This window comes from Gallinula chloropus (assembly GCF_964237585.1).
Source record: "Gallinula chloropus genome assembly, chromosome: 7".
NCBI classification, from domain to species: domain Eukaryota; kingdom Metazoa; phylum Chordata; class Aves; order Gruiformes; family Rallidae; genus Gallinula; species Gallinula chloropus.
This window is the reverse complement of record NC_140092.1, coordinates 31069587-31090786: the sequence shown is the minus strand read 5'-3', so window position 1 is coordinate 31090786 and position 21200 is coordinate 31069587. Positions and strand designations below refer to the sequence as shown.

Here is a 21200-nt window from a genome sequence, read left to right as displayed (position 1 = left end):
TCGCTCCTTTATACTTGACTTTTCTTTGAGCATTGAATTTTGAGAGCATGCTGGTTATTAGCCTCACTTGAAATGAGTGGAGCTTGGCAGGTATGTATATACTATGTATAATTTATTGCATAAGAAAGAAGTACCTAGAATAAGGGTCTTCAACTTACATATTAACCCACACTTGAAAGCTATTTAATTTTTTTAAAAGCATACTACAGGTGTAGATTTAAACTTAATGAAGCAATGGAAATCATCTTTATGGCAAAATTATTCACTGGATTAATGGTATCCTTGAAATAAACACAACACATTTCATGATGGTTCTGTCTGGGTCTTTGCAGAGTTCTTTACAAGTAGTATGCTGTAAGCCCTCAAAAAATCAGGAGGCAGAATTCTGCTGTCAAACATGCAAATTCAGACTGATTTGTTCATATTGTCTCAAAACTTAAAACTAACTGAAGATCCTGAAGATTTAGTCTCCCTTGGATATCATTACTTCTAGAGACATATTTTGCATTTAAATATGATCTGGAACTGAACCAAAGCCTTTATCTGTGTACTTTCTAGCTTAACAGAGAAGGAGAAGGTTTAGAAGTTTATTTAAAATTCCTCCAACCTCGATCCCTGTCTATATCAAATATTTATTTAGGCATATTTTGGCTAATAGACATGAGGACCCCAAAAAACTTACCTCTACCGTGTACCTCTCCCTCCATGCAGATTTCTTTACACTGAGTCATTCCTATTTCGCCGATTTCAAGGACTGTTCATTATTTTCAGTGAACAGCTCTGTCGCAGTTCACAGTCATCTACCAAGAAAAGTATTAAGGTTTAGCAACAATGGCTAAGAAAATAAAGATTTTTCCTAAATTATAAGATACCTATCTTGTTTTGAAAATTATTTTAAATATAGAGAGTAACATCTCAGCCAAAATAAAAGGTTGTAAATGAACAGCATTCCAACTGATGACATAATTATTATATCCTGTGAAACTCTATAGTATTATGTGTGTAACAAATAAATAAAAAATACTATTTCACAGCTCAAACAACTGGCCAGAAATTTCATGTATGTTGAACTGCTGCAGCTCCCAATAGCATGGGATTTGTGAGTGTCATAAATAAACAGACCTCTAAAAGCTCAATGTTTCATAAAATGAACATCTGTTCAGGTAATAGAATAGGAAGTTATACCTATGGTGAAACACTTTAATGTCTGAAGTTATACTTATTAGACTAGGTTACATGTCATTACGAATTGAGAATTACACATACCTCACTTTTGAGGGTTTTTTTTTTTGTGTTTGTGAATGTTCTTCCTAAGTGGCCAGGGATGAAGAAAACTGTATCTCATATAATGATAGATGAGGTGACTTAAAGAACATTTTCACCCAGTGTCTGCCCATACAAAGAATAACACAGCTGAGAAGCAGGCCAGAGAGCCACTGGATTAGAGGGCTGGAACACCTCTACTATCAAGACAGATTGAGGGAGTTAGGCTTGCTCAGTCTGGATAAGAAAAGGCTTCAGGGAGACCTAATTATGGCCTACCAATACTTAAAGGGATCCCACAGGAAAGGAGGAGACTGACTGTTCACCAGAGAGTGCAGTGATAGGACAAGAGGGAATGGCTTCGAGCTGAAAGAGGGCAGGTTTAGATTAGGTGTTAGGAAGAAATTCTTTACTACAAGGGTGGTGAGGCATTGGAACATATTTCTCAGAAGGGCTTGTAGAAGCCCCATCCCTGGAAGTGTTTAAGGCCACATAGGATGGGGCTTTGGGCAACCTGGGCTAGTGGAGGGGTTGGAACTAGATGATCCTTGAGGTCCCTTCCATCCGAAATCATTCTGTGATTCTATATTCTATTTATATTCTCTTGACTTTATAAAAATGCAACAGGCATGATTCTACAAGTGTTCATGTTAACTGTTCAATGTTTAAACTGATTTTGCTTGTTAAATAAAAGTTGAGAGTTAAACTTGCCAAGGATATGATCGTAATTTTTAGCGAAGTTTTCTATTTTTAAGCGATTATTATGGTGAAATAATAGGATAAGATTTCAATATAATAAAATTATAACACATCTGTCTATTTTTTGAAAGTATGGGAGAATAATGATGATTGAATTTCATCCTTGGTTCAGATGCATTGTCAAACGTATGTGACTCTATGTGTAAGAAGCCACAAAATAGCTTTATTCTCAGTGCCTGTAACCTATATGGTTTCCTCAAAGTTATTGTGATTGTGTGGATTAACTGAAGCAAACCCAATTGGACCTGAAAGTTTTCCTCCCATACAGTGACAAGAAAAGACACAGAAATGGCATGTAACAGAATCACCTCTCTTTGCCTTGAATGAACCAGAAGGTGAACACACGCCCAATAGCAGTACTTCTCCTGCAATGATTATCGCAGTTACAATTCTTCTCTAACAACAAGCCCCTTTTAGAGCTGGTAACATGAATGGATATTAGCACAACCACTCGCTCTTTCACTTTTTGATATCTTTCATGGCTGGTCTGTGCCATGAGAATACAGGGCCATAATTGGAAGATTCACTCAGACTAGTGACTCCGCTGTGTTTCTTGTATTCATTCTTAAGCACAACCGAGAGCAAATAATTCTATTCACAGAATGATTAATTTTACAAGAAAAGACGTCAGGCTTGACAGATTTGTTAACTTCAGTGATGGCACCAACATTAAATGAAATATAAAGTATTTGCCAGTTAGAATAAAAAAAAAAATGCCAGAAAGTCTGGAAGTATGTTTAATGGAAAATTCTGCTAGAGAACATAGGGATTTATTTACTCTTTCAAATATTTAATAAATATAATTTTTTTTTTATTCCAGTACAACCTCCATAAGACATTGCTATGTGTTTACAATGTCAAGATCACCAGTATAGGATATTTATTTTATGGTTTCTGATGATTTCCAGCAGCTATATAAGAAATACAGTCAAATTCACTTTAGCTTGACACATGCCATTGCCAAAGGCACCAAGGTTTTCTTAACTGCATGACACAAAAACTTCAGGGCAAGAAGCTGAGTGATGGACATGATATCCTTTCACATATAGTAGACTAGGGAATATGAAACATTTTTCTTCATAGACTCTTTTGCCTTATATCATCTTGCAGAAATTTATTAGTGAGAGAAAGAAAGGAAGCAAGAGTTGGTCATAGTGTGAATAAGGTATCTCCAAATGCCTCATTCCTTTTGGTTTTGGAGCCACTGTGTTCTGGAAGATGAGCTCATCTTCTAGAGCCAACATGTTTTTCACTACTTGTTTCTCAGACTGAGAGAAGAGATCGGAGATCAGAGAAGGAAGCAGAAGGATAAAAAAAGCCACCATCATTTTGGAAGCAATCCATTAATTTATTGTCTGTAGAAGTTAAATAGCTTCAGTATTTTCCGCTGGCTCAGGTCAAACTGGACATGGACATGCCACAGGTCTCTTAAGATTACTGGAAACTTGGAATTTGTTACAGCTCTGTTCTTATGAATGCCACCATTCTTTTGAAAATAAAAGGTTTGCTTTTCTGACCTTTTAGCAAAATATACAAGACACAAAGTTGGCTGTACTAAGTCTTAAGTTTTCTAAATTAACATCTCAATCCAGCCTAGTTACAATGAGATTTTTTAAAATAAAAATAATACCTTTGATCAGAGAATGAACTCTGAAAACTAAATGAAGTTTTACAGCAAGCAGTGACCTTACAGTATAGCAAGGCAAAGCACCATCCATCAGCAAACAGCATAGAGTGTCTAAAAGACACTTATCATAAACAATCAGTAATTTTTCTGAAATTTCTTCTAGAGTGAGGGACTGGTCCATCATCCATTTCTCTAGTGTTCTGGGTGAGGTGGTTTTTTTTATACATAGAATTTGAATGGATCTCTACATAAAAAGTTCAACTAAGATGAGGAAATATTTCTGCTTTCTGTAAAAATCACTGGTTTATTTTGTTTAGCCTTTGCCAAGAAAACCAAAGAGTTGAGATATCTGGGTTTTTTACCCTTGAATTTGTTTCAAAGGTTTGTTTAGTGCTTTATGAGTCAATCTATTGGGGTGCTTTTATTCACTCTTAAACATGTGCAAATAAATGAATTGCATTTGCAGAATGGTTACTTTTACAAGAAAAGAGTTTATACCTGATTTGTGGATTTTGGAGACTTCATCTTAATGACTTAGTATGTTGAAATTTAAAAAGATACTACACTGAAATAAAAAAAAAAATCTATTGAAATCCCATTAAAGTTTTTTGTAATCATGCTACACTTTCTGAATTTGATTTAAAAAGAAAATAAAGCAGTTGAGTATAGCAACATTTTAAATGGCCAACAGCTAATATTTAAATTCTATTTCTTGTCAGAATTTTCTTCTTGAAAAGAATTGATTTGAAATCACTACAGTCTAGATTTATTTTCTTGGGATGAAGTGACTAAAATAATGAAATGCAGCAATTAGTCCTAATGGAAAATTGCAGGTGTCTTCCTTGAAGGGTTTGATTGTCTGCAAAAACAATGAGTGTGAGAAATATGAAATACAAGATGTATTTATGATGGTTTGATAATTTCACTAGGCTTCTGTCATTGACTTTTTGTGGATTCCCTCTCAATTTTTTGTAGAATAATAGTCTCAGTGAACAAGATTCTGTAGGGAACACTAAAAAAAAACCAAAACAAAAAAATCACAGTATATTAACTACTGTTCTCAGTGAATCATTTTATGTCTGAACGATAGGCTTATCACATTAAAAAATACTAATGTACTCATTTATTACTGTAAATCATAGTCCAAATGCTCTATATTTGTATAAATAACTGAAGTATCTGTGAGGTTGATTAGTAATTTGAACATATGTACGGCACAATTTTTAAATCTCAAATCTTGTACTATGATCAAATTTACATTAAAGTTGGAATTTTCATTATGAACTAAAGGTGATGGTGAGTTTGACTAATCTTTCCTACTTATGGAACCACAAATGCATAGCAGTCCATGCTTTTCCACAATATTGCTAAGATTATGTCCAGTCTTTTTTTTTTTTTTTTCTACTGCAAAGAAAACTGAGAGTTTGATATGGAAAATGAAGCTACAGTGTTTCATAAAAAATTATTCCCTAGAACAGATTAAAGAAAGCAAGCCAAGCACTGCAATTTGCACCAACAATTGGCTCTGGTGTGTCCTTTGTCCATGGCACACAATCAAATTCTCTCTTTGGTAGAGAGAAATAGTAAAAAGCTAACATCTGATTCCTATCTTCACACTGGCTGCTCAACTAATAAGAGCTGAACCTCAATTAAGCCTGCCTAAAGATACTGAGTAATTAGCATCCCAACAGCTTTCTCACTTGTTTTCCGAATAGATCTTGGAGCAGAAGACTACCATGTCCTATCGGTTAGGGTTCACTAAAAGGCAACAGTAACTATGGAACAATGCTGTATTATTTTCCCCTGTAACACCTGCAATTTAAATTTTATTAACTTAGTCCTGAAGAACATATTTATCTGTGGCAAAATGTATTTTTCCTTACACTAGGACTCTCATTCTCTTCCAATTTTTTAAAAGTTGTCTCGATATCCAGTCATTTGAAGGAGTTTTGCCATGTTGTCACTTTTACCATCTATTTTACCCCCTATTCTTCCTAATTCAGGGGCTTGTTCAGCAGTGTGGAACAAGTTCTTATTCTGAGAAATTCTTGCTTGTTACTGAGTTGGCCGGATGTTCAGACAATTAATCATCAAACGAAAAGTTTGGTGGCTAAGCTGAGGTAGATACTTTGTCAGCAGTACTGAACCCGCTCCTGCTTTGTACCTCTATTGTCTTCTACAAATCTACTGAAAATCTCATTTAACTAAGTTTCTTCTTATCCTTGAAGGAAAAGGTTGGATGTGTTTGTTCATTTGTTTGACTTAGAAGTTTGGCATAGGTTGGTAATTCCATGCAGACTAAAAGGAGACATTTTCAAGAACTGTCTGGAAGATGAAAAGTTTAACTACTGTTCTCTCTCTTAAGCCCAGCTAAAGGTACGTGTTTCCTCTTTTTTTGCTCAGTCTGTGTGCTACATTCTGTTAGTAAAGGCTTATCTGGGTGAGGCTGTTCCAGCAAAAGAAATGGAAGATGATTCTCTCCCTTAGAAGCAGCTGAGCAGGGTCAATAAAAGCAAGCACTGGACAAGATTAAGACCAGACACGGGAAGGTATCAAGAGAGCTTGCAGCTACAGCATGGACTGAGATGTCTGATAACAGAAAAAAGATCAGGCCCAAGAAACGGGGAGAAGAGGACCACAGAAGACCAAAGTCTTTGACTAACATCGATCCTGGAAGAAAGGGTGCACCTCTAAAGTACAAAAGAGGCTGGGGAAACAAATAAAAAAAAATATTCTTCTTTCCCTTAAATGGTTTTCTTCATCAAGCTCACTGTAAGGAGAAGGTTAATTGATCTATCTTTAAGCTCTGACCAGCTCAACATCCTGCCACACCAAAAATACAGGAAGCAAAATGTACCTAAAAAGAACTGACAGTGTCCTATTCCAGATCTTAGAATTCATAAAAAAAATCTACTTGGACTTCCCTAAAATACGAATTCAAGTCTATCAGGAAATTAATATAACAACACAAATACTACTAGTACCCACACACCAGTGACTGCAGCTGACACACACAATTTGAGTACAAGAGTTTGAAAGAGATTTTTATGTTACCAAAATAGTTCCTTCTGCATCACAGATCAACCAGTTTTACTTCACACAAATGGCGGCTGTTAGCCAGGGTCTACATATTCTTTGAAAGAAAGAAGAATTCTCAGATCTTGTGGGGAAGCCCTACTGCTGTTACAAGATACATTAATCTGCTAAAGCAGACATTTTTGTGCTCATACATACAGTTAAGTGGCTCTCTGAGGAGCTAAAGCTGTCCTTCACTTTTAGAACTGCTGAAGGAACCTTTTCACCTGCAAAGCTAAATAAAGATGTTTCAGAAACGAAAGTAAGGAAAACTAAGGAGGCTTTAGCCTCCACTTTTTACCATTCAGTTACCTGTAAAACACTTTACAAGGATAATGTGTAAAATAGCTCAAAGTAATGAAAAGCAGAGGGACTATTCAGTGCTAGCTGAAGCTAAGGCTGCCTTACCAGTTGCTTGCCCCTCTATCTTTTTCATAATAAACTTCATGTTAGGTTTTGCAACACAGTATAAATATCTTTGACATACACTGATTGTACAGAACCTCTTCTTTCTGGCATCCATTCAGCACAGGGATTTTTTTTTTAGATATTATTTGATATTATTACTGGCCTTTCTTTGAGTACCCTCTTTATTTTTAGCTTTCCAAGTAGAAGTGTTGACCTCTGGTTTGTTAATTTTTGTTAAATAATTAAGTATTTTGGCACACTAAAAACCTGTACCTAAAAAAAAGATGAAGAACTCAGGATTAAGGTTCAGAGGGAGAACAGGCAAGGTTTTTACTAAATATTTTAAAGGATACTATCTTTAGCTGTCTATAGTTAGCTTTTCAGCTTGCTTAAAAGCTTTTTTTTTTTTTTTGGTAAAATTCTAACATTTAAACAATGATAGAAAGAAGCATAAGAGAAAAAAATGGCATTAAAAAGTAAAGGAGCTCCAACAGCTAAGAGAATATGTAGTGTTACGAGACTAAGATTATATTGGTGGTATAGTTTTCCAAATATATTTTATTTTCAAACAGAGAAAGGGTTCACATTTTTTACAGTAAAGGTGTTGAATTTGATTTTACAAACTGTGTTTGGATTCTCAAGCTGGGCAGTTAGGATATTTCTGAGTCATAAGAAATATCAGTGGGTACAAATACTTCAGATGAGATATCACAACACAACTTTTAAATGCTGCCATACTGAAATTACCATAATCCAAAATCCAATAATTTTGACAGCAAGTATTGGTTTCAGCTGTTTATTTCATTGTACTGGACAGATTTTTCTGGTGCTGCAGGTTAAGTAAGAACCCTGAGTATAAGTTCCAAAGATGTATGACGGTACTGAAAGTCAACAACACATATATTTCTTTCCTATCAGCTAGAACCAAAGCCTTATTGTTCTTTTTGACTACATTTGTTGATAAACAGACAGTATAGACTTAAATGCTGGAAAAAATAAATGGTTTCCGAAAAATTCCATGCCACTCTTTGTGAAATAAAATACCAGAAGAACCAGAAAGTAACTAAAGATGGAAAAAATAATAATTCAATAATAAGATTAGGAGATATATTGAATCCATGGAGCCACTTATTTGCTCACTTACACTACTTTAACTTGTCTGAAGTCAGTGGAGTTAGCTAAATCATTATTTTAGACAATTGCTTCTTGTCAAAAACAACTTCTAAGTTCACAATAGCTTGGCAAATTCATCAGCATGCTAAATTACACATAAGTGACTTCTTAGTAAAGAACTTAATTTAATACTGTTAAGATAAAAGGCACAAATCCACACCACATTTCATTTCTAATAAGCATTAAATATAAAAGTAATTTATTTTCTAATTAACTAACAAAGAGGATACTTAAAAATTTCGGAAGTGTATGGCAGTATTTACTACAGAGGAGGAAAGTCCTTTAAAAGATTGACCTCACTTATGTAAGCTATGATGTCAAAGGACAATCATACCTGACTCATTTACTTGTTTCTCTCAAATAATTATTGCTTGAAAAATTCATTCAGTGCTGTGCGAAAAATCCTATCATGCAAGAAAAATAAGAAAGCAACAAGCAAAAAATTAATTCCCCTCCTCATTGTAACTTCTAGAGCCTGGCCAAACTAAAGCAAACATCTGTGTAAGTTTATCATTCAGTCTGATGGCAAAAAATAGATGATTCAGTTAAGACCTAAGTCTTAATGGGAATAACAGTAGAAAAGTAAGAAACTGTTTTCTCCAGATCCGTTTTCGTTCTATCAGAGCACTACAAATTAGATCTTTGGTGAGGGAGCATTAAGTGCAGAGAAATCATAAATTTCCTCCAGCTTTGTGATACAAATTAAAATACAGATTTTAGTTAAGATAGTGCAGTGTCTTCATTCCTTCTCCCTTCATACAAAATCTCAACAGCAGGCTTAGATTTTGTCAGCAAAAATGTATTTTAAAACACACATCTAATATAAGCAAACAAACACTGTTTCTGAGTCAATTATACTATACAGGTGCTAAATGTGATACTTAATTATCTGTAAGAATCAGGTAAAGAATGAATAAGCTACCTACGTCCTTAATTTCTTACAAATCTACCCTTTATCATATATCTAAATCCATGTTGTTTTAAATAATACAAAAGGGGAAAATTTACTACTGCCTCTAAGCTTTTAACACACTTACGTTGCCAAGGCTATCATTTTAATTGCTTGCTGTGGCACTCCCAGACAGATTTTTCACACCGACATATTTTTAAAAAGTTGTCTGAAACCAGAACTGCTGCTTTGTCATATTTTGAATCTTCTTGGCACTCGGTGTAACCACTTCAGGTTTTAATTGTATTTCTTATAATTTATTAGGCTCCTTGGTCTTGTTGCCATGCCTGTACAAGTTCCACTTCTTTAGCCTTCTAGTTTCCAGTGCTAAATCTATTTCTAATGCTATAGAAAAGCAAGAGTTCTTGATACCATCAGTTACTTTACCCAACAAAACCCACTAATATTGCAACTAAAATAGCATTCTTCTAGTGAATTCCCCATGATACTTGATATCATTTCACTCCCTGTGGTCTGGAGCCAACTTCTGGATTTTTGCTGTCACAAAACAGAAAATGAAGGAATGAAAGGGACACAACTGGGCTGTAAGGCGGTAAGGAGGGAAAAGACATAGGGTGATGGAATAAATAGAAGGAAGAAAAGTAATAGAGAAATAGAGAATGGATAGGGGAAGGGATAGTAAATAGACATGCTTAATTATATATGTGATATTTTCTAAAGGACTGATTCCCAGTTCCATGGCAGATGTGCTACCATTGCTGATTTTAGAAGAAAGAACAGGGAAGTCAGTTTGAGAACACATTTCATTAGCTTTGCTGTCTAGTGTGGGCTCTATAGTTAAATGTGGAATTGGCTGAATAACCATCTATACTGTTACAAGTCTTAATTGAAAGAAAACTGATTTTTTTTTTTTGTACTCTTGAAAGATTTTTTTAACTTCTTTTTCATCCCAGGAATAATTCTATAGGCAAATTCTGACACGAAATCCTGTTACATAAAACTTTGACTTTCAAAGAGCTTCAGGAAAGGAATTTCATGTTTGCAACATTATATACAGTATAGTAGTCTGCTATCAGTTATGTGGTTGAATCTTTTCTCTCCTGTTTTGTCTAACTTATGTTCTCAAAATACATAGTACAAGTTGGAAGGGAATGAACTGTATCTTCCAATTTTCTAGCACCAATCCTAACTGATTTATGAGATTTTGTACAAATACAAAATTATATTTCCCAAGCATTCCTCTCTGCCTTTTCGTGCTTTTTGGCTTTCATTTCTTTTAGTCTCTGAACTGTATTATTAGATTTATTTATCTGAGCTGTGATATTACTGTGATAGCACCATTTTCATGCTCCCATTTATTTCCAGTCTCCAATGCAAATACAGCTGATGGGGGAAAAAATACTCTTACACCGATTCTGCTGTGATGCACTTCAGTAGCGTGATCCTCTGACATCAGCAGTATTGTTATTCTAATCAGTTTCATGCAGCTTGCTGAACTGATGACAACCTTAGTGTTCTGAAACATCTAGGCAATACCTTGGTGGAAAACAGGCTGTTCCACAGGATTTTTTTCCTCACAAATGAATCACAGAAATTAGAGATAGAAAAGATCAAATCAGAAGTGGTAATATAATTCCCTTCTGTAAAAGTGGATAAGTTTCTCAGGCAAATCTATTTGGTCTCTGAAATATTGTCATCATGGTAAAAAGGGCTGATGTTCAAAGGGAATAGATGTCCTGACCTTGAAAACACACCAGCCCAGTGAACTGTAGAAAGAACAGTCCAGGTGGATACCAGAGCCAAAACCAGAGTCGCAGAACTCGAGACATCCACCACTATGTCTGCCTGACCTGGTTTCTAACATCCACTTGCAAGACAGCAGGGCTTGTTGATTCACTTCAATGTCATTACAAGCCTTCTTGCTGTTTTACTTTATGTTTTAGTTCACCTTTCACTGAGTAGACAAACAAAACCTAAGTTAAGAATGAGTTAAACAGAATTACATCTTAGTGGCTGAATTGTTGTGACTTTGCATTTTGGTGAAAAAACACCCATAGAATTGAAGAAACTAAGTATTTACACATTGAATGGGGCACACATCTACAGCAATATTAAATCTGAGTACTGGGAAATATACATAAGGCACTTCAAACATTTGTCAAACAGTAATTGAACTTTTTTTAATCAATGACTGTCAATGAAGCGCTTGAAAAACTGAATTGTTCACTTCAATTTCAGGATGACTTCTTTAACAACAGTCACTCTCATCTATCATATATTATAAAACTACAAAACTGTAAGACAGTTTAATACAAACTTGTTACCAAACTAAAAATGTATTAGCCAGATATTACTTTGATAAAATTTTAGAGGTTTCCATAAAAGAACAGAAGAAGTCTTGTTCAACTTGCTGCCTATTCGAAAGCAAAATATCTTGGATATGAACCTGATACATAGAGTCTCAAAGCAGAATGCTTCATGGGACTGCATAATGGAACAGAAAGATGAAAGTATCTTGAGGTTTATTTGTAGCTCCAACTGCTATTATTTCAAGTAATTTTAAAAACTCTACTTCTTAAAAGTCCTTAAAAATGACCCAAATCCTGAAAGACTCTAGATTTTTAAGTTTAGGTCCACAAAAGATCATCAGTCAACTCCTACCTGCTCCTACTTTAGGTGCCTAAATGTGCAATGGTAGTCTAGGCCTTTTCTTCACTGCTGCTTTATATTTCCTGCACATAAATTGATCCAGTGGATAGCACCACCCTTCTTGGCATACCCAGAAATACCTTAGTCTTGCCAGTACTGAGATATTCATATCCCATACACCTACTAAATCTACTACCTAGTACAAACTACTCCTATTGTGTGAACAGTCCAATACAAGAGACATTGTCAAAGCATGAAAATGTCATAGAAAACTGCCAGAGGCAAGGTTCATCCCCAAGTCTGTAGCACCCATCCAGCAATATGGATTCAATGCCTTTCTCTGCCTGACAGTAAAACTCACATCACTTTTCTCTCATGAGCCACCAAGAATAGCACTGACAAATATTTTTAGGCTGTAAGGAGAGCAGTAGCTGACTCGCTCATACTTGTGCCATGGGACTTCAGAAAGAGATGGTGGGTGATAAAGTCACAGAAAGCTGTATGTCATTTGGCATATCCACAAAGCTACTCAATCACATCTACATACTGTTTAGCTACAGCCAGCTTGGATCAAAGACTAGAATCCTCCATTCTTTTATTCTGAGTATTATATAATTCTTCACTGCCATTTTCTGCCAATTATTCTTTCACGCATCTAATTTTCTGGGCCAGAAGATGGCATAGGCAATTGTTACTGCAGCTTCACTGGAAGTTTCTGTATGATAATTATTATAATCTAAATGCAGTATAACATTTTCTTTTCAGAGTGCATCAATATGATCTTTCATTTATGCTGTGCAGATTATATAAAATTTTCTTCAGCTTGCTGCACACTAGAATAAAGTGTCACAATATGAATTATTCTGATAACATGGTATTTGACAAATCTATTCTTCCATATATTTGAATATACAGTTATATAGTTCTCCAGCTGTCCAGACTTGCAAGACTCAACACCCTGAGTTTCCAGAAATTGTGATTAAAACTTAAGGTTACTCAGGTCCTTGAAGTATCTGAACTTGTCTATGACACTCAGAACCAGACGTAAATATTTAATGCTCTCTCCTCAGTGCTAACAAGCTGCTTGCCTGACATCATTACTGCTGTAGGCAATTGCCATGTCTGTAATTACACATCTGGTTTCATTAGTGCCCCAACTAGAATAGAGGGTCTGAAAATCCTATTATGTGATGGGGGTGTATATCTGAATAAGGTGTTCCAAAATTCACTAAATAATACGAAAAGAGAAAGGTTTTCCTATGTCTGCTTAAAGCTAGAAGGTTTGTTGTGGGCTCTAAGCCATTCAAATTTCCCTGCATTGCCACCTGCAGCATCAGGGTTAATTTGCTAATGAAGAGCAAAACCCACAGGCCCATCACACTATTCAAATTTAATGTGCACGTGGACTTCTTGATTCAGACCAGGTTTATAAATAGTGCCTTTAGTTTAAAAATAGACTTTTCAGATCTAAGGGAGTTGATATTATGATCTGTAAAGTGAATGATGCTCCCAGGAGCAACTGGAGCTTATGTAATATTTATTCCTACATTTCTGCTCAGCTGTTTTGTGCCATTTTGATGCTGAGCTGCAAGGACTGTTAGTTCCTTAAGCCTTTCAGATTTTTCTTTAGTGAAGCTGGGACTGTCTGCATGCTTGCTTGTCTAGATAACCTTACTTGGCTTTGGGATTTTGCCTAAGAAACAGTGGCCATTGATCTCACTTACAGGTATTTAATAATTGTTATTGCATGTGGCCTTTGTGGAATTCCAAACTGTGCTGCCAGGTACAGCAACTTTCTAATATTGAATTGATCCTAGAAACATTATGGACAGATCTTCCTTTTTCTTTAAACTTTATGGCTGCTTAAGCTCCCAGGGAGAAGTTTCTGAGCCTGCTGAGCTAAGCTCAGTCTCCAGTTACATAAACAAGGATATTTTATTAAATTTGATTAGGCCCTCACAAAACCAGCTTTCACGCCTTGATTTTATTGTTGTTTGTGACGTTTTAAAAGTGAAATACTGATGTTAATGGAACAATATTCAAGACAAAACCAGATCTAGTGCTAACATGTCATCCAGACACCCCTTTGTGCGTGGAAACTGCCATGAGAGGAGCAGAGGCATGACCAATAGGTATGCCTAACAAAATGCCTTTCTAAGGGAGAAATTAAGTTCTTAGGGATAAAATGAAGCATATGCTATTGAACATAATGCTTAGCCTTCTAATTTTACTTTCTTCACATACTAGACCACTGCCTTATTTCTTGTGATGACTGACATTCTACTGCCAGAGATTCTTTTGCTCCTACCATTCAGTTGCAAAGGGGAGTTACTAGTTTTCTAAACCAAGTGTTTTGCCAGCTATCTATCAGTGCTGTCACTTTTGCTAGATGTGTTGGTATGATCCTGTGTGCAGGTACAACTACGAGGTACTTCCTGCTGCAGGCATTCATTGGCATGCACCTAATTTTGGTTTTCTTTTCAGCTGGGACCATAAACCCCCAGATTCTGAGCAAAGGCTGGATTAATAAGAAATGTTTCAAAATGCTAAAAAATAAATAAATCTGTAAGCTATCCTTGAAAATCAGTAGAAGTATTTGTGCTTTAAAATGTAAATAAGAATAAGAAACAAAAATAGTAAGAAATGAGTGCTTTAAAATATAATCAAGTGTTGGAACCATTAAATATATAGAAACTGTGGATATAAATGTAATCTTGGCAATATTATATTTTAACAAATTACAAGTTCTAGAAAACTGGTAATAAGTTTATAGGAAAGCATCCTGTTAATTAAGCCTAGTTATGAAACAATCAGAAATGACAGCTAGCTTATCTGGAAATACCTGGCAATAAAAAAAAAGTAGATAAGAATGGCATGGACCTTGTAGTTTTAAATTGTTTGATCTTATAACTGGTCCAACATTGCAAATGTTTACATGATCCTATTTCCTTAAAGATATATTTAGGAAGTTAACATGAGAGGTCTGAGTCAATGACCACTGAAATAAAAGCTTCATATGTGACTTCAGCGATAGCTGCATGTACTGTTCAGTTTTACTTAAAAGCAAAAGCATCCCCAGTTATCATAAATTCTCTATATCCCTCTTAGCTAAATTTGGTGCACCCTGAAGCACTAATGTGTAAGCAAGAATCATCATGTTATGTACTTTAAAATGTAGCCATATGATGGAAACACCATGGTGTATGGAAAGTGTTTGTTGTAGGAAGTCAATACATTATTTGTCTGGGAAGTCTTTTGAAATTGGCAAACAGGAACAGTGACCTGGCACCAGTACTAGAAGGTATAGAAATATCTTGGGGGAAAAAAAAAGAGAAACAGTAGTTTTACCAATGTTGCCAACAAAATGAAATCTTCCCTAAAATTTATTCAGATTTCCTTAGTACCAGAAAATCCTAGCTGGTACTAAGGGAATCTAATCACTTAATCGCTGTTATATTTTTCCATAGATAATTTGTTTTCCTTTTTCATTTCTTATTTTTCTTTTCCCAAGCTAAAAGCTTTGGAAGAGTTAAAATACTTCATAGTCTCAGGACTTGAGGAAAGAGCTCTGCAGACCACATTTCCTAACACTGCAGAAAGAATTCATTCTTTTTTATCTGCTGGGAAAGTGCTCAGTCCTCCAGTCTAAGGGAGGCATTACCTTCAGGACATGCTTAACCCTAAACTAGGGAAATAACAATTCACATAATTTGTCTATATCTTGCCAATAAAAGTTGCTACTTATATTTGCATAACATACACAACTACATCATGTGGTTCATGTTTGATGTTCTTATAGTAATTTTTTACATCATAACAATTAATCCCATAAGCATATTTTCATAATCTGTCAGTTTTTACACTCAGTTTATGTTGTATTTTGAGCTTGGAAAAGTTAACATGTATAGGAGAGCACTTGTTTCTTTTCTGTTATTTCAAAGCAGTTCTTCTTTAGGTCTGACATTATTATGTATTTGCTGAGTAGAAAGGTACCTTTTTCAGAAAGAGTGGTGAAAATATTTATTGGAATGTTGCTTTAGACTGCATTTAAAAGCATAGCCTGCTAAAGCTGGATACCAAGAAATTATCTTACTTCCCATATATATTTGCAGCACATCATCTGCTTATGAAGTTTATTTGACTTTTGTCAAAGTCAGGGAATTAAACCTCTGCCTTCTCAGTTCAGGCAACTGGTGTTAATACAGAGTAATGCATTCTTTAGAATCATAGAACAGAATCATAGAATATCCTGAATTGGAAGGGACCCATAAGCACATCGAGTCCAACTCCTGGCTCCATGCAGGACCAGCCAGGTCAGAGCGTGGGACTGAGCACATCATCCAGACACTAGTTTCATAAACCACATTTTTCACAACAACATGGTCTCACTCTCTTTAGAGAATGAATAGTTTCTGTTTAAGGAAGAGTTTTATTAAAACTCTTGTTGATTTTGTGTCTTTTTAAAAGGTGCAATATAGAACTTCAGGTGTGTTTATATCATTCTGTTCAAACAACTCTGAAGATGAAAATTCATTTTTTCCTTTATCTTTTTTTTATGGTACTCATGCCTACAATACTAAGTGCTCCATAAACACGAGAGTTTAATTTCACAAGAATATAATAATTTTCCACTAATGGTGGGTGCCTAAGTCTGGGATTGTATTTTTAAAGCTTGTATTGTGTGAAAGCTCAAACCATATCAGACCTGACTTCAGAGTCTGAAATATTGGACCTCATAATATATAGCAAACATCCTAATCCCAAATCATTTTTCTACTTGAATTTTCTATTCTGTCTTAAAAGTTCGATGCTCACAAGGAAAACATATCTGAACCTGAGTTTAAAGATAACCCTTACTGAAAGGAAGGTGAAAAGTCCTCTCTGCAAACAGGTTTTTGTTTACCATGCAGTTGCTAGCGCAACGCTTTGGTCATCCAGCTGACACGCTGACTGTGAGCTGGCAGCCTGGGACTTGCTTTCCAAGCTCAAGATTTTTTAAAATAAGACAGGCTCACAGCCTCCAATTTCCATATGAAGCAGCTTGTATTTCCAAGACTTTCACAGTTTGTCGCCTTACAGCAGCTGACTGAAAAGATAAGCTGTGACACCAGTCTCTGGAAGTCTGAAATTTTGCTGATTCAGAGACAGAGTGCATACTCTTCCTAGACTCAGTTTCCAAATCACAGGGTTGCTAAAATTATTCAGAGAAAAGTATAAGTATACCTCATGTCTTCTTTTAACAAAGGGCAAACCCCTCTGCACTTCTAGCTTTTCTCTTATAGCTGAACCTTTTGCCTCAAGTGTGTAAATAATGGTAATATTTGCAATATTAATGAAGAAAACTAGCAGAAGTTTTGATGTATGGTAGAAGAAAAAGCTTGGGATAGCTAGTGTTCACCTAAACAAATTTATAAGCAAATGTAAAGACAATTCTCTGAACTGTCACATTTTCTTTGTCCTATCTGGAGGGAAAAAAAACCTGCCAACAGCAATTTTTCATTCACTTTTCACCTCTTGATTCATAAATAAACACAGAGCTCTGAGTTTCATATAGTCCATCCATTCTTATATCACTTGCCACTACATCAAGGGTAAATTCTGAATACAATGGCATTTTTTTTCTCTTGTTGTCTTCTGTTTAAAGGAGCTCTTCTATTTGTGCTGAAATAATCTGGAATTCTGCCAAAACCTTCAGGATAAGCCTATTTCAGTCTGGCAGTGAATTCTTGGGCAAAAGAAGAAACAACTGCAGGCACCATCAACAGAAAGTTATCTATAAAACCAGATACAAAATCTATGAAAAACTAGTGTAGCAGTTTTTTAACTGAGGCCATTTGTCCCAGCTGACTTTAGAATAAATATCAAATATGGTACTTCATGCAAGTATCACAATTTAAACAAAAGAGAATAAGTAGCATCCTGAGCCAGATCATTTCTATATTTTTCTCTGTAGGTGTTTTGCAGATTTAATGTTTATACCTGGCCATTTAAAGCATGAGTAGTGAAAGAATACGTATTTAAAGCTGGTTTAGATAATGCATTAACAAAGAAAAAGTTGTTTTGAGAATTATAACAGCTAAAATACTCTATTGGTCCATGGCTACTTTTACCTTTTATTTTTACTTATTTTTATCTATTTGTATTTTATCTGCTCAAAATAAATGCATAAAACAGTCCACCAAAAACACTTTGGGTTAACACATCACCTAAAATCAGAAATATGTATTCCTAGAGGTTGCATTAGGAGTAATATTTCATCTTCAGTGAATAATCTTGGAATTCTGAAGTATAATGTCAAACACATACATATGTGTACATGGATGCACAGACATTTATATACCTACACACATGGATGTATATATACACATTTATAGCTTTCAGTAAATACGGATGTGAATAACTAGACCAATACATGTAGTACTTATTTAAAAAAAAAATAATAAAAGCTATATCTATGTATCTTGTGCCCTCCTCTGTAGAAACTGGATTGACTGGGAGGCATTCAGATGAGTTATCATTTAAGCAATTAAAGAATATATAGTCTACGCTGAAAAGATTAATTCAAAGCATGTAGTTATGATGGGTTCTGTTGTCGTTGGGGAAAAATTAGGGATTCTATCAGGAATTAACACCATCTAAAATAATCTACCTTTGTTCAAATTATAAAATGAACCAATAGAAGGCATCATTGGTTAATTTTCCAGTTGGGAGGCAGAGAAAAATATGACATCACTGGTCTTTGGGATCTGCTGATTACTCCCAGCACTACTCCTTTTGCTGAAAGGTATGTGTCTCAATTTAGTAAAGACAACTAAATTAGTGTTCAGCAAGAAGAGTTTTTCACTTGAAATTCCAAGGATGCTTCTTCCCAAAGTATGAATTGCAACAGCTTAGTCAAGTGTTAGCCAGCAGATTAAAAAAGAGTCACTTTAAAAGTCACACTAGTGAGCCTGGAATACAAATGGAAAAAAAAATTATTTCAGGACTGGAAAAGTTAAGGCATAATGTAAGAAAAAGGAATTAAGTTAAATGTGGAAGGTAAATGCTTTAAAATGTACACATTATTTCTGCTGATTTTTCAAGACTGAGTATTTCAAACCAAAGCAAGGTTCAAAGTTATGAATCTTTTAATTTGATAGAAATTTAGAGTCTGTCTAATTGGAAGAATCCAAATAAATGAGATTATAAAAATATTAGGTCATGGTAATTAAACTTGAAGAGTTCTCTTTTAAAGGGTGCATTTTCAAGCCACCTCCTTTTTAGATTAAAAAATAGAATCTTATTTCTGCTATGTGACAATAAATTTTTATCTAGAAAGAAACTAATTATATTTAAACCATTTCACTAGGGATGGTCATTAACATAGAGATATTCAAGAGCAGAAGTGACAAAGAAGAGCAGAAGAAAATCTAATACTTGCCTTTTTATATTTATTTTACAGGAAATGTGTTTGTTGTAAGCCTGGCAGTTGCCGACTTGGTTGTAGCAATCTACCCATATCCACTGGTCCTTACATCTGTGTTTCACAACGGATGGAATCTGGGATACCTTCACTGCCAGATTAGTGGCTTCTTGATGGGCCTAAGTGTCATTGGATCTATCTTCAATATTACAGGCATCGCTATCAATCGGTACTGCTATATCTGTCACAGCCTCAAATACGACAAGCTGTACAGCGACAAGAATTCATTATGCTATGTTGGTATTATCTGGGTCCTAACGTTTGTTGCTATCGTGCCCAACCTGTTCGTGGGATCGCTACAATACGACCCCAGGATTTACTCATGTACATTTGCACAATCCGTGAGCTCAGCATACACCATAGCAGTTGTGTTTTTCCATTTCCTGCTTCCCATAGCCATAGTTACTTTCTGTTACTTGAGAATATGGATCCTCGTTATTCAGGTAAGACGAAGGGTTAAACCGGATAACAACCCCAGGCTGAAACCACATGACTTCAGAAACTTTGTAACTATGTTTGTGGTGTTTGTACTGTTTGCAGTCTGCTGGGCTCCTTTGAACTTCATAGGCCTTGCTGTGGCTGTCAACCCAGAAACTGTAATCCCTAGGATTCCAGAGTGGTTGTTTGTATCTAGTTATTACATGGCGTATTTCAACAGCTGCCTTAATGCTATCATATATGGACTCCTGAACCAGAACTTCAGAAGAGAGTACAAGAGAATTATTGTCACTTTTTGTACAGCAAATGTTTTTTTCCAGGACAGTTCTAATGATGCGGGAGACAGGATGAAAAGTAAACCTTCTCCACTGATCACAAACAACAATCAAGTGAAGGTGGACTCTGTCTGAAATGGGAATCTTATTATTGTCACTCGACAGCATCTAAATAAAGTATCTGTTTTATTAGACCTTCTGTTAAATATTATAATGAAATATCTCTTCTACACTGAAAGCACTTTGATCAAATTCCTCGCATGGTATTTGGAAACTCAAGTTACAAAGCCTTGATTTACAGATCCTGTTATACAATCTCTCATACAACAACACAATGATATCCTTGAGGGAATTGCAAAATTATGCATGGATGCATTTTTTTTTTTCTTAAATGGAGACAAAGAACTAGAAAGATATTGAAACAGAAGTATCCACATGGCCTAGCTCAATAAAAGAAATCACAAAACTATTCCTACCACTTTCTGCCTGCTTCTTCTGGTCAGGTTATGTTCCTGATTTTAAAACCTCTGAAAACCTCCTTTAAAAGATTAAATCAGACCATTAGGAAATGTATTAGGAAACGTGAAGTGGGAAATCAAGGTAATTGAAAATTCATTTGGATATTCGATAAGTTCTTCTGCCTATATTGCTTTACTCCTAAAATGGACATGATTATTCATTTTTTTGAGATTAATCCTCTCCAGCCCTCCTAGGAATGGTATTCTCGATTGACTTAAAAATTTTAAAATAGCGATTAGGAGGAGATATGTACCCGACTGATTATCTTCAAAGCTACAAGGGAAGGAGCATAAACAGCAAGAAAAGAGTAATGATTCATCTACTCAAGCCTTTCAGGCATGAAAAAAAGTGTAGGAGGTTTGGGAAGAGGAATAGAAGCCACCATTCTTTCTGAAGAGACAGTAATTCACAAAATGGGGGAATGCCCCAGGGGAGTTTCTGGGGAACACCTCCTGGAAAAATAAGTGAGGAAGGACTGTTATTTCTCACTTGTGTACAGTACAGAAGTTCTATGAGAAGATTAATGAAGAGGAATGGTGGGTGAGGATGACAGTTTGGTCTGGTTAGTGGAATCTTAACTTCATGAAACCCTAGGAAATGAGAAATCTTTCAACATCTTTCTCAACTTGATATCCTGAGAAT

General features: G+C 35.4%; 1 protein-coding gene across 1 annotated transcript in view; it reads left to right on the top strand.

Annotated features, from left to right (window-relative positions):
• Positions 1 to 20174, top strand: part of MTNR1A (melatonin receptor 1A) — a gene marked incomplete at both ends in the record, with an annotated part of 57379 nt that extends 37205 nt beyond the window's left edge. Inside the window, one exon of the mRNA XM_084266915.1 lies at positions 19306 to 20174. Within this exon, the coding sequence (XP_084123041.1) occupies positions 19306 to 20174 (869 nt within the window). The remainder of the gene's footprint in view (positions 1 to 19305) is intronic.
• Between the last annotated feature and the right edge of the window lie 1026 nt (positions 20175 to 21200).